Below are 15,582 nucleotides of genomic sequence, written 5' to 3'. Positions count from 1 at the left end.
GTGGTAGAGCTTAAAATCCATTTACTGGCAGGCAAGCGCATTGGAAACTAAAAAAAGTTATATTTGTTTTTGATGATGGTATGTTTATAGTTCTGAACTAATAGTTTGTAAGACTTTGCATATTTTCTGTACAATATACTAGGCGTTACAGTACAACATCAATATAACAAAGTCTATAACCTATCAGATGTGCCTAATGCCACATGATATTCACACAAGAGTGTGAAAATGTTGGGAGTTTATATTTCGAAAACAGGTGTTGAGTGTTTTTTTCCCAGTAGTTCCTCCCGCAGCTTCAGTGATTGAAACGCACCTTGAATAATAACAACTGGCCGTTCGTTTCAGTTTTATTAGTGCAGAGAATTGTTTGTCGAAGTCAAAGTTTACAACCGAAGTTTTACAATCTGTAATTTATTCTTAAATATTTCTGAAAACAAAAGAAGGCTACTTTTAAATTTTAGGAAGAATAAATGTCATTTACTTTCTCTCTCTTTTTTTGAAATCAGTTAATGTACAGAATAACAGTTAATATCTTTGAAAAAAGAGCAATATGTTCCTTTTTTTTTAATGTCGCAGTGCAACTTACATCTTACACATCTGTGCAATGTACCATGAGGTGTATACCCTGGAAATAGCACACAGTGGAGTCCCTTTCGGACAGTTTCCTAAGACACACAGACAGAGAGGAAGAACGGGACAGTCTGCGCCTAAAATGCAAATCTATGCCTTTAATAGATCGTCTTTTAAAAAAGGAAAAATAGAATGTCACTATTTATATTGGGGGGGGGAGAAATTGAGATCTCTACAAATGCAGGACGTGTGCCGATCACTATAGCAGGGAGGTTTCCTTTTCTGATTGGCATGCTCTAAGCTCCGGGCCGGTTACGGCAGCGCTACTGGCTTCTGGGTTGGGATGGAGGGATGTCAGGGCTGGGGGGGGGGGAGGGAAGTAAGTGGATTGAAACGGGCGTAGCAACGCAGCCCCCCCACCCCCCCCAAAAACAAGCAGCGGGCGCGCAGTCCACAGAGGGCAATCTCCGCCTCGGTTGCCGACAGGGTCCCAGTTATCAGGTGAGCAGAGTCTTCATTTACCTTTCCATGTTCTCAGCAAGGCTGAGCTGGAACACGAAAGCTCGTTCGGCGGGTCAGAGGACCACAGAACGAGCCCTGCGGTTTTGGGCCGTGTTGCTGGCCCGTCCAGGGCTGGCGGGGCCTTCAAGGTCCAGTGTGCGCTCCCTGTCATCCTCCTTCCCGTCTGATGTCTGATGTCTGATCGGCTTCCTAGCTACACCTGCAGGGGGTGGGAAGAGCCGGCTGGAGAAGAAGGAGGCTGAAGGTTGAAAGGAGGCTCAAAAGCACACCTCCGTTTCTTCTTCTCTACAGCTGAGCAGCCTCAGGGTCTGGGAAACTTCTCGCCCAAGGCCTGGAGGGGGGTGGTGGTGGACGCTCACAGAGGAATGCTCATTGTCCCCTTAAGCTGTTCTTTTAAGATTGGCTGCTTGCGCCTAGGGGCCCCTAGCCCTCACGGTGGAGTCCTGCAGCGCGGCAGCAGCTCGCCAGGAGCCTCGAGCCCGAGCGAGTGAAACGCGGGCCGGCGCAGGCCCAGACAAGCAGCGGAGCCAGCTGTGGCTTGTGCAAAGACAAGAAGGGCTTTTCGTTAACTGCGGCACCGAGGACATCAGAGCTTTTTTGGACCCTGAGGCTGAGGCTGTAGCCAAACCCATCCATGTGCTGAGACATTAGCCTCTTCCTGCTCCTGTTCCTGTTTTTTTCAGGCCGTAATGAATGACGCGTTAAACCGTTCTTCAGCAAAAGTGCACTCCAGCTCTCTTGGCATCACAGTGGTATACATTTTCACATATATACACATATATTATAGGTCGAGATATACTGTACATGTATATTTTAAAGCTGCAGCTATTGTCTGAATCCAAAATCTTGCTAATGCACCGTAGTACTCGCACGGTCAGTTCCTAACCCCTGCCTTTCTGGCGCTTGTACTGCAGAAAATATGAATCGGACAAGACGGAAATAGGGTTAAGTCTCTTGCACTTATTCAAACTACTGATTAACATAACGATAAACCTGTCTAAAGCACTACCCCTGTTTCACCACAGGGCTGTAGCCTTGCCCCAGAAATGACACCTCAGCGGAGGTCAGAGGAAAAAGAACCAGGCAAGCGAATAAGCAGGACCCTGTGTCCGAGCGCGTGTGCTTATTCGTCAAAGGGGGTCCCCCGAGTTCTCCTTCCTCATTCAGCGGAGGGGACCCTAAGTGTGTGAGACTGTTGACTGGGAAGTAACTGGGGGGGGGGTGCCCATATTTTCCGTGGCTCAGAGAAGGAAGTGAGACTGGCTTCTGCTCCCCTCAGCTTTCTGAGTGCGTTCAAAGCCGTGCCGAACATCACTGGACAGACCGCTCCTCCACAGCCAGCCCCCGCCCGACTCCGAAGGAACTGCACAACGCTCAACTACTTGTCTTCCACGGTGCTTCAATTTTTTTTTAACTCCTAAATTTCTCCGAATCCAGGTGGGGTTCAGCCCCACCGGGGAGGACCTCGGCCAAAAAAAAAACAACCAAATCCCTAAAAACGGAAGAACGCGAAGTTGTCTCCACAGAACCCAAACCTGAGTCCGGAGTTCAGGCTGAGGCCAGGAGGGCGCCCCCTAGCGCAATGCACAGGCAGAAGCAACAGTGACCTTTCAGGCAATACAGTGTTATGTTTTTTTTTGTTGTTATGTTTTTTTCCTCCAGATTTTGTAAAAAGTTTTTTTTTTTTAAGGATTCCACCAGAATCTGAAGATTGCATTCACAAGGGTAGTTCACAGTTTTAAAGAGATGCTTAAAGGCAAATAAAAATAACACTCCCCCCCCCCTCTCTTGTGTAGTTATATTTTGTCCCCCTGTGGTGCTCGTTTCATGCATTACTTTGAAATGTTTTATTTTACTTCAGAAAGCTGTCCAGCAGATAAGGTGGTAACTCTAGGGATCCTCGGAGCCCTGCTGCTCCCTTGAAACCTGCACCCCCTTGCTTTTCACACTGGGCCATCTCTCATTTCTGTCTACAGTATTTAAAAACAATGAATCCTAGCAGTCGGAATTGTATAAATATATATATAAAAATCTGTCTTAGTTGGTGAGAGCTGTTGAACTGCAAGCTTTAGTACAGTGGTACAGTGACGTGGCAGGAGAGACTCCCTTCTGTATTGCTGCTACATTGCTCCCTCTCTTCTACAGCTAAAAAAATACTGATTAAAAAAAAATAAATAACAGAAACTGAAGAAAATTGAAAAAAAAAATGCACATAGTGCTACACAACAGCAGAACCGAAATAAAAAGTACTTTTTTGTTCCTTTCTTCAGAAGACAAAAGGGAGGATAATACTTTCTCTTCAAGCATGCAGTAGGCATCCTGTGGCGCGATTTATCTCCAACCTATTTACAGAATAACTTTTTTTTTTCCTGTTTGTTCTGAATACATTATTTACAAATATTACAGTGGTTGCTTGGTCGGTCAGCCTGGTGTGGGGGGGTTGGGGGTTGGGGGGTGTTCGTTGGTCTTTTCAGTTTCTCTCGGGGGAGGGGGTGTTCTGGGGGTGTTGAGGAGCAGGAGCTAGGTGGGGGTGGGGGGTTTGTTAGGGGGTTTGGTGGCGTTGTCTGGGAGCTGGCAGCAGGCCCGGTGACCCCCTCTCCCCTCCCGGAGGTGCCTCAGACGTGCGTCTCGATGAAGGAGTGCGTGTGCGTCACCAGCAGGCTCAGCGGCGACAGCTCCGGCGCCCCCTCGTGGCCGTCCCGGGGCGGCGCCGAGCTGAACTCGCAGATGTCCATGAACAGTTCGTGGTGCCGTTGCTTCCACTCGCGGAACTTCTTGGAGGTCAGGTGGGGGTCGTCCAGGACTTGGCTGACGATGGCCAGGTCGCCCTCCTTCGCCTGACAGGACAGAGAGGTGGACACCGATAAAACAGGTCAATATCCCACCGCGCCCACCTGCGCTGACATATCTCAAGACTGGTGAGCACATAAAGGGAGAATTTAAGTTTCTTTCAGTGGACAGGAGACACGTGCAGGAGCCTTATACCTAATTAAAAAATGTATACTAGCTAGCTAGACATTGGCTTTTTCTGCAGGAACTACAGATTCGGAGCCCGAGGTACTTATTGCCAAATGCGTCGTTTTCAAACAGAGACATCCTCAGTAAGCAGGGGCATCCTGCAGCGTCAGCTGTACTTGCAGGAGCACAGTTGTTTGGGTACGGCCCCACTGAGACTTACAGATAACCTAGCTCTCTCTTACAGGAGCTCTTGCGGCTATTTTGTTTTCAACTGTAGCTGATCAAAACTGAAAAGCCACTTGCTTGCAGTAGTTTTAACTTCAGATATTTCCGTACGCAGCTCTTTGCTGCCAGTCTGAGTACAGGGCGGGCGATTTGACCCACCGATGGGAAACAAGCCCCTCTTTGGGGTCCGCATGTCGAGCTGGTGTGTCCCCCCCCCCTCCGGCCCCCCGGCCCCCCGGCCCCCCACGCCCAGAGCCTTACCTTCAGCGTGCTCCGCAGGGCGCGGACGCGGTGCAGCTTGTCGTTAATGACGGGGTCGTTGCAGCGCTTGACGAAGGAGCGGCGGAACTCCTGCCTGGTGGAGGGGCGCTGCTCTCCGAAGGCGGACAGGCTGGCCTGCTCCAGCGTGCGGTAGAGCTCCTGCAGCTCGTCGCCGGTCTCCCCCTCGCGCCGGCTCTCTGGCAGGGGCAGAACGAGAGGAGTCGGACACGCGGGCGGGGGATTCAGCTCTGACGGCACTGGCGTCTGGAGTTATTGCCCCGACCGGCTGACCGGTTGACCGCATGACTGGCCAACTGACTGACCGGTTGACCGCATGACTGGCCAACTGACCGACTGGCTGGCTGACCACCTGCCTGGCCAACTGACCGACTGGCCGGCTGACCACCTGCCTGGCCAACTTGACCGACCGCCTGGCTGACCGACTGCCTGACTGGCCAACTGACTGACTGGCTGAACACCTGCCTGGCCAACTGACCGACTGGCCGGCTGAACACCTGCCTGGCCAACTGACCGACTGGCCGGCTGAACACCTGCCTGGCCAACTTGACCGACCGCCTGGCTGACCACCTGCCTGGCCAGCTGACCGACCGCCTGACTGGCCAACTGACCGGCTGACTGCCTGGCCAACTGACCGACCCCCTGCCTGGCCAACTGACCGCCTGCCTGGCCGGCTGACTGCCTGGCCAACTGACCATCTGACTGACTGCCTGGCCGACTGACCATCTGATTGACTGCCTGGCCGACTGACCGGCTGACTGCCTGGCCAACTGACCATCTGATTGACTGCCTGGCCGACTGACCATCTGATTGACTGCCTGGCCGACTGACCGGCTGACTGCCTGGCCAACTGACCATCTGACTGACTGCCTGGCCAACTGACCATCTGACTGACTGAACGATCGGCACACAAGACGATCTGCAAACGGCGGATCTGGCCCACCGGCTTCGTGTAGCTGATCCACCCGTCAGCCTTCCTGAAAGAAGTCCGGCATGAAGAGCGGGCCGGGCCGGGCCGGGCCGGGCCGGGCCCCGCAGGACCGACGGGAGAGAGGCGGCGCTCACCCTGCATCTCGCCGCAGCTGTGCTGGGGGAAGGGCACCTCGTCGTCCTCGGACCTCTCCTCGGAGGGCCCGCCCGGGCGCAGGCTGCCCTTGGCCTGCACCTCGCGGTTGCGCGGCAGGCTCTGGCTGCGCTGCTTGTGGGCGCGCCGGTGGGGCTGCAGCCCGCGCTCGCTGTCCGCCAGGGGGAAGGGCCCGTCGCGGTCGTGGCGGTGGCGCCGCTGGACGGGCAGCGTGGCCTGGCGCCGGCGCTCGGGGGACACGGCCGGCCGGCCCGCGCCGTAGCCGCCCTCCGCCTCCGCCGGGACCGTCTGCAGGAAGTGCAGGCCGGAGCTGGTGAGCGGCGTCTCGATCAGGTCCTGCCAGGAGCGCCGCTCGCGGTGCGAGGACCGGCTGCCCTCCTCCGTCGAGGAGTGCGAGTACGTGGATTCGCTGGAGAAGTGGCGGCCGTGCTTGGGCTCGGGGAACGGGCTGGACGAGTTCACCTGGCCGGGGGGGGAGCGAGAGGTCTGCTCAGCCCTGCGGCGGGGGGCTCCCAGCTCTGACCCCAGCACCTTGGGCAGACAGCCGAGGCCTCAACGGGTCTAAGAAGCCACTTCGCCTGAATGTTGTGTTTTGTTTCTGGTTGCAAGTCCAGGGTCTTATTTCAATGCCACGGTTAAAGCTCGTCTTATTGATAAACTCTTAAGTCCACGAAGGGCTTGATTGTGTCACCCCGGGCTCTGCTGGAACATAAACCAGCAAGCGCGTGTGTGTGTGTGTGTTTGTGTGTGTGTGTGTGTGTGTGTGTCACCCGGGCTGGGACTGGGATCCACTGCTTTAGAGCCAAACCTGAAAATATTGCTGTTAAAGGCACCCAGGAACAGACAGCAATCATTTAAATGATAGTTCTATCATGTGTACGGTCTTTTCATCAACAAGGATCACAATACGCTTCACATATAGGAGGGACCCACTTCACCAACCACTGATGAACAGCACTAAATACACAACAGGAATTATTTCATACATACGTGGAATTTAGGAAGAAATTTAAGGAGGCCAGACTAAACAATTCCTGAGTGGAATTCAGCCAGGATGTCTGAGTTATTGCCTTTACAGTTAAATGATAGTTCTAGCATGTGTACGGTCTTTTCATCCCCAGGGATCACAATATGCTTGTCAAGACGAAAGTGCGCCACCTACTGGTCCACAGCAACAACCTATTTTTTCCTTAGCGGTCTCTCTTTCCAGGACTGACCAGACACAACTTTGCTTTGCATCTAAGATCTGATATGATCTCATGCCTCTAGTGTGAGAAACACAGGAAATAGATTCAGTATGTGTGTAAAATATTTTTCATGAGTTTGTCTGTGAAAAGATGGAACGTTTTTCTCTATCGATATTTATGTTTTACTTCAGTACACCAGATTAGTCCTCACTCTCACTGGTCATACAGCACCATCTAGTGGTATAGATGCCCAAAACATCTACAGATTGCAAGTAGGTTAAAAACAGGGTAGGCAGATAGACTGACCAAGATGTTTTATTCAAGCTAAAAGCTGCAAGCGCTTTTGGATTATCAGATGATTGGAACAAAAGCTGGAAAAAAAGTACATATCACGCTCCCATGCCGTATGCCCTTATCAAGCTGAAAGCATTACATAATAAATAATAAAAATCTGAATTTCAACTTTTCTAGCAGAACAGCTGATACGCTGTGCCATACTGTGAAGTAGTGAGTCTCTGTGCACCTGTGCGTCCGTGTGTTTATGTTCAGACACAAACATATGGGCTGCGGTGTGGAGCAGAGTACTGGAACCATAAGGGGGAGATTCTGTGTTCTGTATTCATGCCGCAGGTGAGACACTGCTGTTGTACCTCTGAGCAAGGCACTTCACCTGAACTGATCCAGTGAAATACCCAGCCGAGTAGATAAATACAAACGGAAGCAGCTATGGATACAATGCCAGCCTCATATATGTAAATATAATATGCAATATCTGCAATGTCTTTTATACACTTGCTACATTACATTAAACGCCAGGGTGCAAACCCTTATTCGGACCCCAGCTGTGTGTGCTTGTGCGTGAGGCGTGAGTGGCACTCACAGAGGACGTGCGGTGATAGGTGTCGCACAGGGAGGAGGGCCCCTCCTGTTTGAGGGTGAGGGACCCATCGATGTCGTCCTGGTCGCTCTCACTCCAGTAATCTGGAACACAGGGTTCAGGAATGACAGCGGTGAGCCACCGAGAAAGGAGTCGGGCCGCCAGCAGCAGGGTGAAACATCAGGACATTTCTCAAACACCTCAGGCTAATCAGAACTCGCAGCATATATAGAACATCCACCCATCCATTTTCTAACCTCTTTATCCATAACAGAACTGAGGTTTTTTGGGGGGCTTGGGGGGGGGGGGCGATTTTCAATCCCCGGTTCGTCTCACGCAGTGCTCACCTTCATCGGGCCGTGGGACTTTGTCGTCGGGGGTGTAGCCGATCGCCGCCAGGCCCAGCCGGTTCATCCACCTGTGAGGAAAGGGTTCGACAGGTGAGCCGCATTCAGAACCCCCCCGAGGTTCCTGGGAGGTGGGGTTTCTGTCACAGGCGGGTCGGGGACAGGAGCTTCCAAAAGCCCCTTCAACAGTGAAATAATGAGAAACAACAGCCCTGTCAAAGCTGTGGGAAACATCGGTAATGGTGTGATTAAGTGAGGACAAGCGTGGAGTTTTTCAGCGCCGCTCACAGTCACAGAGACAGCAGCAGGCCACCGCGTTTCACTGCCGAGGGAACACAAACACTCATTCCCCTCCCGCGGCTGGAATGAGGCTCCCGGATGTCTGCCGTGCTGCACTGCTGAACAGTCAGGAGCGCTCTGCTGTACCAGCCACCCCTCCTTCCCGCTGGCACAGCTCTCTGACGCCCCCCAGCTGCAGAGGCTGGATCCGACACCCCGTTTGGTGGCCTGACAGCGGCCACACGGTGATTAAGGGTCAGAGCCCATTTAACTAATAATAATTCCTTACACTTTTGGTAGTGCTTTTATGGACACTCCACTCAAAGCGCTTTACAGGTAATGGGGACTCCCCTCCTCCACTACCAGTGTGCAGCCCCACCTGGGTGATGTGACAACAGCCAGAGTGTGCCAGTATTCTCACCATTCACAGTGGGGAGGAGAACAGAGCGATGAAGCCAGTTCAGAGATGGGGGTTATTAGGAGGCCATGTCTGGTAAAGGCCAGAGGGAAACATTTGGCCAGGATGCCAAATTTCTGATGTTTATTAAGGGACGCCCACTCCTGATGTGTCTGTGGGCACACCAGAGCAGGGGGAGTCAATTTCTTCAAGCCTGCAACTCTTCATTATTAACTTGTCTGTTCTTTATGATAACTGCACCGGCATGTTGACCTGCACAGACTGTTCGGAGTGTTAGCGTGATGGGGCTCTAAAGAAAGCAAGACAGACCAGCCCATGCCTCCAGCACCTGTATGTCCAGCTGAGGAAGCCAGGTAATTATTACGAGGCACTGCTCTTGGCTACTGCACTGTGAACAAAGAGAAGTTTGTTTAGAACGTGCGCTGTAAGGCTGCTCCATCACAGAGAACATCAGAAACAAGGGGAAAATCACATTTCTTCTGCTAAACTAGCTCCTCTCACAACACATCTCTTTACCCTCTCCCATCCTCTCCTCTTTCCTCGTCAGTTATTCCTCGGCCTCCTTCCGTCTCTCCCTCAGTATGACAGAACAAAGGGAATTCTTCATCAACCCAAACACGGTACGGCAACGCAGTAATGAGGAGAAATCCATAAATTATAAAGCAAGAAAAGGACTCAATTAGAGCAAAAAGAAAGAGTAAAACAGAGAAATGTGCACGCACAAAATCGTAACTGCTGACCTAAATGATTTTTTCCATTTCTGTTTTTTTCTTGCACTGTTCTTTGCAATCATATCTTTGCAGAGCGGCATCAAAAGAACTCTGCTTTTGATTTTATATTCATTTGAAGATGGAAAGATGGAGTGTGGAGAGAAGGCACGCTCCCAGCAGCAATCTGGGGAGACCTGCTTTTCTGGGAGAAAGTGATGATGACCCCTGGAACAGTAGTGCTGTACTGCACCTTAAACACTCGTGAGAACAGATATCAGCCAAAGGGAGGGAAAGAATAGGCCATTCAGCTTATCTAGCTCATGTGGTAGACAGTACACAGCCAATTCTTCAAAGAAGCTGGGGGATTGACTTCAACCACATGGCTGGGTAGCTTGATCCATACTCCCACAACTCTTGGTGCAAAGACATGCCTCCTGTTCTTGGTTAAAAGAGCACTTCCACGTAGTTTCTGCTTGTGTCCTCTGGTTCTAAAGCAAGCGCGTAAAATTCCCATTAATGGGAAACAAAAACGGTAGGAAAAAAAGCATCGGCGAAGCAGCTACTGAAAGGGATTGAGTAAATCATTCGGCAAGATAGTCTGCTCGTCGACTTTTTTCCCCCTTCATAAAAGAGTGCTCAGCTACGGCGCTGATCATCCACCGGTAAAGGGAAGGAATGAGAGGAGAGAAGGAATCACAACAGGAGGAATGCCAGCTGTTTCCAGCTGCAAGGGACAGGTGAAGATTTCATGGTACGACGTGCCCGGATGGAGGCCTGTTTGTCAGCCAGGGCAGACCGAGCAGCCGGCTCCTTTACTACACTGGAGCACATTTTTGATTTGAAGCCATATTGATTAACATGAAAAGGAAAGTTAAAAAAATGCCCGACTTTGAAGTGGAGATGGACAGGATTTGTTTGGAAAATCTGAAGTATACTCGAGGACTGAATTGTCTTGGGTTTTTGAAGACTGACTAGGTTGTTAAACCTCCACCCGAGTGAGAAACAACATACTTAATGAAATATGCTTTATTTAAGGTCCAAACACCCTGTAGTATTTCTTTCCATTATGAACTCCCCCCCCCCACCTCTCATTTTTAACCGTACCTTACAGTTCATCACTACTGGCACAAACAAAAAGATGCTCTTGCCCTTTTTTTAATTTCAATTTTCAGGCAAACGTTGATTCTATGTTCGAAAAAGGGCAACACAATCAATTTTTCTTAAGGAAGCTCAAGCCATTTAAGATGGCTAATTCACTGATGATCATGTTTTATCAGTCTTTCACCGAGTCTGCCTGAACATTTGCCCTGATCTGCTGGTTCGGGAAGGGCTTGAATCCGAGGAGCAAGTACAAACAGGGTTGTCTTGTCTAGGTATACCAGGAAGTCATTTGTGCTGATCTTTCTCGTCTGCCCCACGTCTCTGAACTATGAGTCTTACGTAAAGTCTATTCCATCTTAGAGGACCCTTCACACCCTTTGTTTAATGATTTCCAATTTCTCCCATCAGAACAGATACAGACTTCGCGATCTAAAAACAAACATACTTAAGTTCTCATTCATACCTGCAGCCATAACCCTGCTCGGCAGAGGATCCCCTTGTGCATGTATACCGTGTATGTAATGTTTATTTGTTGTGTGGTCTTCTTTATATTGTCAGCTGCTGCAAAACAAATTGCCCCCTGGGGATAATGAAGTCTCTCTCTTTCCCTCTCTACTCTGCTCAACCACTTTCAAGCCTGGCTTGATCTGCAGTCACACTAAAAAATGATTTTTTTTTTTAATGAAGAAAACACCTCTGCTGAGAACCAGATACATTCTTGTACCTCTCACAGCTTTCAGTTTCAATGTCACCGCCGAAGGAAAATGTAAAAAAAAAATACATAAAGGTCGATTAGCCTGCTGTCATGAACAGACATGAAACAATATCATTTGTACCAGATTGTTATCCTTCTAAACTTCACCACACGGATACACAGAGCTGCTGTAGCTGTCAGCACTCGAAAACGTGGCTGAGCGTGTGCTGGTGGGCAGGGAATGTCTTCTTTTCTGATTTCAGCACCGCGGAGAGCTCCACGCGCCACGGGCAGGCAGAACAGGGAGCAAAAATCGTAACTGTGGAGGAGAGAGTGTGCAATCTCCTTTGGCTGAAGCTGGTTTATCGGGTTTACGGCTCAGGCTCAGAGCACTTAATGCCAACGGGAAAACATGGGGCTCTCGGAGAGTGTGCTGCAGTATCGACTTTGCTCACAGGAAGTCCGGAGGGCCTGCCCAGATCTGCAGGAGCTCCGAGGCAGACAAGACCGGGATGGAGCGTCAAAGCACTCTCCGAGTTTTATTTTCCTGGAGCGCTAAGCCCGAAATTAATCTTTCGTGTCACAATCTTCAAAGATCTTCCGGAAGCAGAGTTTGTTCCCCTTGGACGGGCTAAGCCACAGGTTACACGGAAGATTCACGAGCTTGTTGGAATAGAGGGCACTGCTGTGAGGGATCACGAGGGAACGGGAGAGCACGAAGAGGGAATCGAACCTATTACTTCTCACACGTGCTGCTGAATACTTCTCCTCGCACTGCTAATGAGAGTTTACCTGGACCTGCAACAATCCCACTTCTTTTAATGGTTTTTAAAAAGTATTTATTAAAGATTGAAGAGATCTGTAATGGGGACCAGGGTCCCGATCGCAGCCCCTGACCTCTTCTTAGACATTGTGAGACGTTCCCAGTGGGGGAGGTGAGGATGAGAGGGGGTGTCATGTAAACGGTGTTTGTCTGATGGCTTTACTTTATTGCAATATTAACGAGCCATCACATGCTTGTGTGCACAACAAGGCAGGCGTCCACACCAGAATACAAACTCCCCTGCATTTCAGAATGAGCTGTTTTATCACAAGACAATAATGTAACTGCTGGCTTAGAGGACAGACTTTCAAAAGCCATCAGCACAGCCGCAAACAGGAATATAATCTGTCTTTCTGTACTTTACCTGTGAGCTGTGAAGCAGAGGGAGCTGAAAAACACCATGCAGTGATGTAATTGTAATTTAAGTGTTTGTTTTCGATCCTCTCAGGTATTCACCTAGCTGAACAGTGCTCTGCAAAGCAGGGTGTATAGAAATAAATTATTATTTGCTTGTCAGTTGTTTTTCCTCTGGCCTCGGGAGCACTGTGCACATGTGCTCCCAGGCTGAGCGTTAATTTTGCAGCAGGTTTTCCACAGCCTGCGGATGGAAGAGAGTGCACCCTGCGAGGGTACTGCGACTGGAGTGCTGGGGCAGCACAGCTGTGGCATCAGGATGTGTCCCGTTGAACTACAGCAGCTCTGCCAGAAGGGGGCACTGTTCCCGAATGGCCATGGGTGTTTTAGGTTTGCAACACACTGGAGTTCGGTGCCTATTGTCCCACTGCTGCAGATTTTTTCAACACTCATACCTGCTGAGTTGAGGAAACTGGTTCGACATGGGATAGTTGAAATTAAGTGGGCAGTCAGCACTGACTCAGCCTTCCTTCTGGAGACAGCGGGGAGCCAAGTCCTCTCATGGCTCTTTGGCATCTGCCAATCATGGAAAAGTATCCCAGCAGGAAACCCAATCTTCTGTCTCTCACAGAAGTCATTTCACTGAACATCACTTCAGACGCCTATCACTGTGCCTTTCAGGTATAGACATGGCACCATCCAGGAGCTAAATGAATTAAAAATCTACAGGGGAATGGACACTCTTTGTATAGGACCACCTCCATTGTAAACGATACTACAGAGATGTCATGACTTTTAACAAGAGTGATCTCTCCTTTTTTTATATGTTGGTGGTGAAACAGAGCAGATCTGCAGCAGTTTTTCCTGAATTCCACTCTCCTGTCTGGGAATTAAGGGAAGGAAGAGCACAGCCTCACCTGTTCATCTCCTCCAGGCAGTCGGTGGCGAAAAAGAAACTCTTGATTTTGGGATGACAGGCTTTAAAGGCACTGCAGAGGAGGACGAGAAGGAGAGAGAGAATCAAAGAGGGGCACGTTAATAAAAAAAAAGCATTGTCCTTCTTTTACATCACCCTGCTTTCATAACATGTATCCCCACTCAAAAGGTTTTGAGCCAATGTGTTCTTCCTCTGTCGCACCATCCCTGCTTATTCTACAACTTCACTGCTCCTGATAACAGCCACAGGAATCTATTAGACCATAAGCCGAAGCAAAGACGTCTATGTCTTTCTAATCTCTAGAAACTGAACAGGTATAACGTTTTAACCTTCTTGCTCGAGACGTCCCTGTGCCAAAGTCCCTCAAACACAGAGCAGAGAAAGGCACGCTCTGTGAGTGCCCTGCCATTCAGGCTCTGACGTCAGCACTGGCCCTCAACCCCACGGCCAGCTGCTCTTGTGTTTCTGGTTAAACAGCCGCCAATCGGCGCCACAGCTGAGTCTGCCTGCTCCTGCCAGGGAGACAGTGCACTCTGCCCATCTGTCTGCAAACTGACCCGAAACACAGCTTTTAATGCAACCTCTCAGGTGGAAAGATCACTCCGGGAGAACACAGCTCTCTTACCAAAATAAGCAAATACTATATTTAGCGCTCATCACAAAATAAAAAAAAAAAAAAGAAAAGCCTGTCTGATCTTCTCTCTGAAATACTCCTGCGCTTACAGCCCTCTGAGACAGCCAAGGCAAGAAAGGTGAAGCAAGCCTCTAGATAACCCTTTCAGAGGGATGTATACAAGTAGGGCAGAGTCTCGTTAAACAAAACCAACTGTCCTGTACTGTACTGTATATTCTACATCAATAAACAAAAGGCCCCAGAATACTTACAATTTCCGTCTGCATTCTATTGCTCTGTCTATCCTGAACTCCGGCAGGCTGATGAACCCTTCAGCCTTCTCGTCCTGGGGAAGGGGGAGAGAAACGAAGAGCGACAGGGTTAAAAAGGGTCTAAAGCAGAAAGGGAGCGCATCTGTTCTTTTGCATCACAGGAACTTTCAGATTCCTTGACCGCACCAAAAGCCGCAAGGCGCTTAGTATTGGTATCTGATGGGCAGTGTTGTGCAGCCAGACTTCCTTCATCATACAATAATTCTCAAAAGCATTAGCTTCTTCCCAGGTCTCATGATATTCCAAACCACAGGTGCCAGTTGTTTTTTCTCCCCTGTGAGTAGGGCTTGATCATGGAGTAAAGAAAACCACGCACAGCTCAGTCTCTGTGGTCTGGGAAGAGAGAGTGTCACCGACATAGCCGGTGTAGCCACAGATCCCCTGTGCATGAATCTGCTCCTCCCCGAACTGAGCCCTCCAGCACTGAGAGCTCTTCTTGAATCATGCAAAGGAACAAGTACTTGCTGAAGGATCTGAACTTGCTGAAAGCAAAAGCAGACAGAAGAAACTCAACAGCAGGTGTGTCCCCAGGTGTGAGCAAGAAGGCTCAATGGCCGAATCCTTACATGTTCTTACACGTGTATAGCTGACACAGCTGCCCGCTCCAGCCTTTATAAAGCATCCCCAGCAAACATGATTAGAGATCAAGCAATTTAGTAATTAATTTAGTCGTAGTTGAGAGCTAAACTGAACTGAGGAGAAGTGAGTGGCCCCTGAGGAAGAGTCAGGACCCCTGTGCCCTTATCTTCAAACCTTAGGGAAACAAAGCTGATGGGCAGGTTTGTCTCCAGTTTGCCCCCAGCGGGGAACCGCAGTCAGGGTCAGGTGGGCGGACTCACGTTCTGGTTGGTGTACCAGTAGAGAGAGGAGTCCTTCAGGATGAACCAGTACTTCTTCCACTTCTGCGTGAAGTAGCCCTTGGCATCCTTCTTCTTCCAGAGCCAGCCCTCGCAGTCTCCATGCCCCAGGTCCTTGCAGGAGATCCTCCGGCGGCTCCCGCTGGTCAGAGAGCCTGCTTGTGGTGGGGGAGAGACTGTAAACTATGAGAAATGGCCGAACCCGGAACAGCCACTTTCTCCTCTGTCGAACCCAGCTCCCAGCACCAGGACCTGGGTTCCTCCTGGTCTCTCAGCTCTCCATGCTGAGACACACACACACCCCTGCATGGCCCCCACAATCAATGTGCTGCTGGGCTGCAGCTTCCTGGGTTATACCTAAGACACATACCCCCACCCCCCTGCAGCCCTGCAGGGCCCCCACAATCTCCGCTCT

General features: G+C 50.1%; 1 protein-coding gene across 4 annotated transcripts in view; it reads right to left on the bottom strand.

Moving 5' to 3' along the window:
- Window positions 1-2,924: 2,924 nt before the first annotated feature.
- Window positions 2,925-15,582, bottom strand: part of LOC102695009 (connector enhancer of kinase suppressor of ras 2) — a 103,076-nt gene continuing 90,418 nt past the window's right edge. For 2 of the 4 annotated variants that reach the window (XM_069193667.1, XM_069193669.1), the window contains 8 exons: window positions 15,150-15,325; window positions 14,251-14,324; window positions 13,346-13,417; window positions 8,050-8,120; window positions 7,706-7,806; window positions 5,620-6,100; window positions 4,537-4,733; window positions 2,925-3,929 (listed from right to left, as the gene is read on the bottom strand). In XM_069193667.1, coding sequence (XP_069049768.1) covers window positions 3,708-3,929; window positions 4,537-4,733; window positions 5,620-6,100; window positions 7,706-7,806; window positions 8,050-8,120; window positions 13,346-13,417; window positions 14,251-14,324; window positions 15,150-15,325 — 1,394 coding nt within the window. In that variant the 3' untranslated portion in view covers window positions 2,925-3,707. The remainder of the gene's footprint in view (window positions 3,930-4,536; window positions 4,734-5,619; window positions 6,101-7,705; window positions 7,807-8,049; window positions 8,121-13,345; window positions 13,418-14,250; window positions 14,325-15,149; window positions 15,326-15,582) is intronic. The other 2 variants (XM_069193668.1, XM_069193670.1) reach the window with 1 other exon arrangement.

Source organism: Lepisosteus oculatus, chromosome 8 (genome assembly GCF_040954835.1).
Source record: "Lepisosteus oculatus isolate fLepOcu1 chromosome 8, fLepOcu1.hap2, whole genome shotgun sequence".
Classification (NCBI taxonomy): domain Eukaryota; kingdom Metazoa; phylum Chordata; class Actinopteri; order Semionotiformes; family Lepisosteidae; genus Lepisosteus; species Lepisosteus oculatus.
The sequence above is the reverse complement of the archived record's forward strand: the minus strand, read 5'-3'. Positions and strand labels throughout refer to the sequence as shown.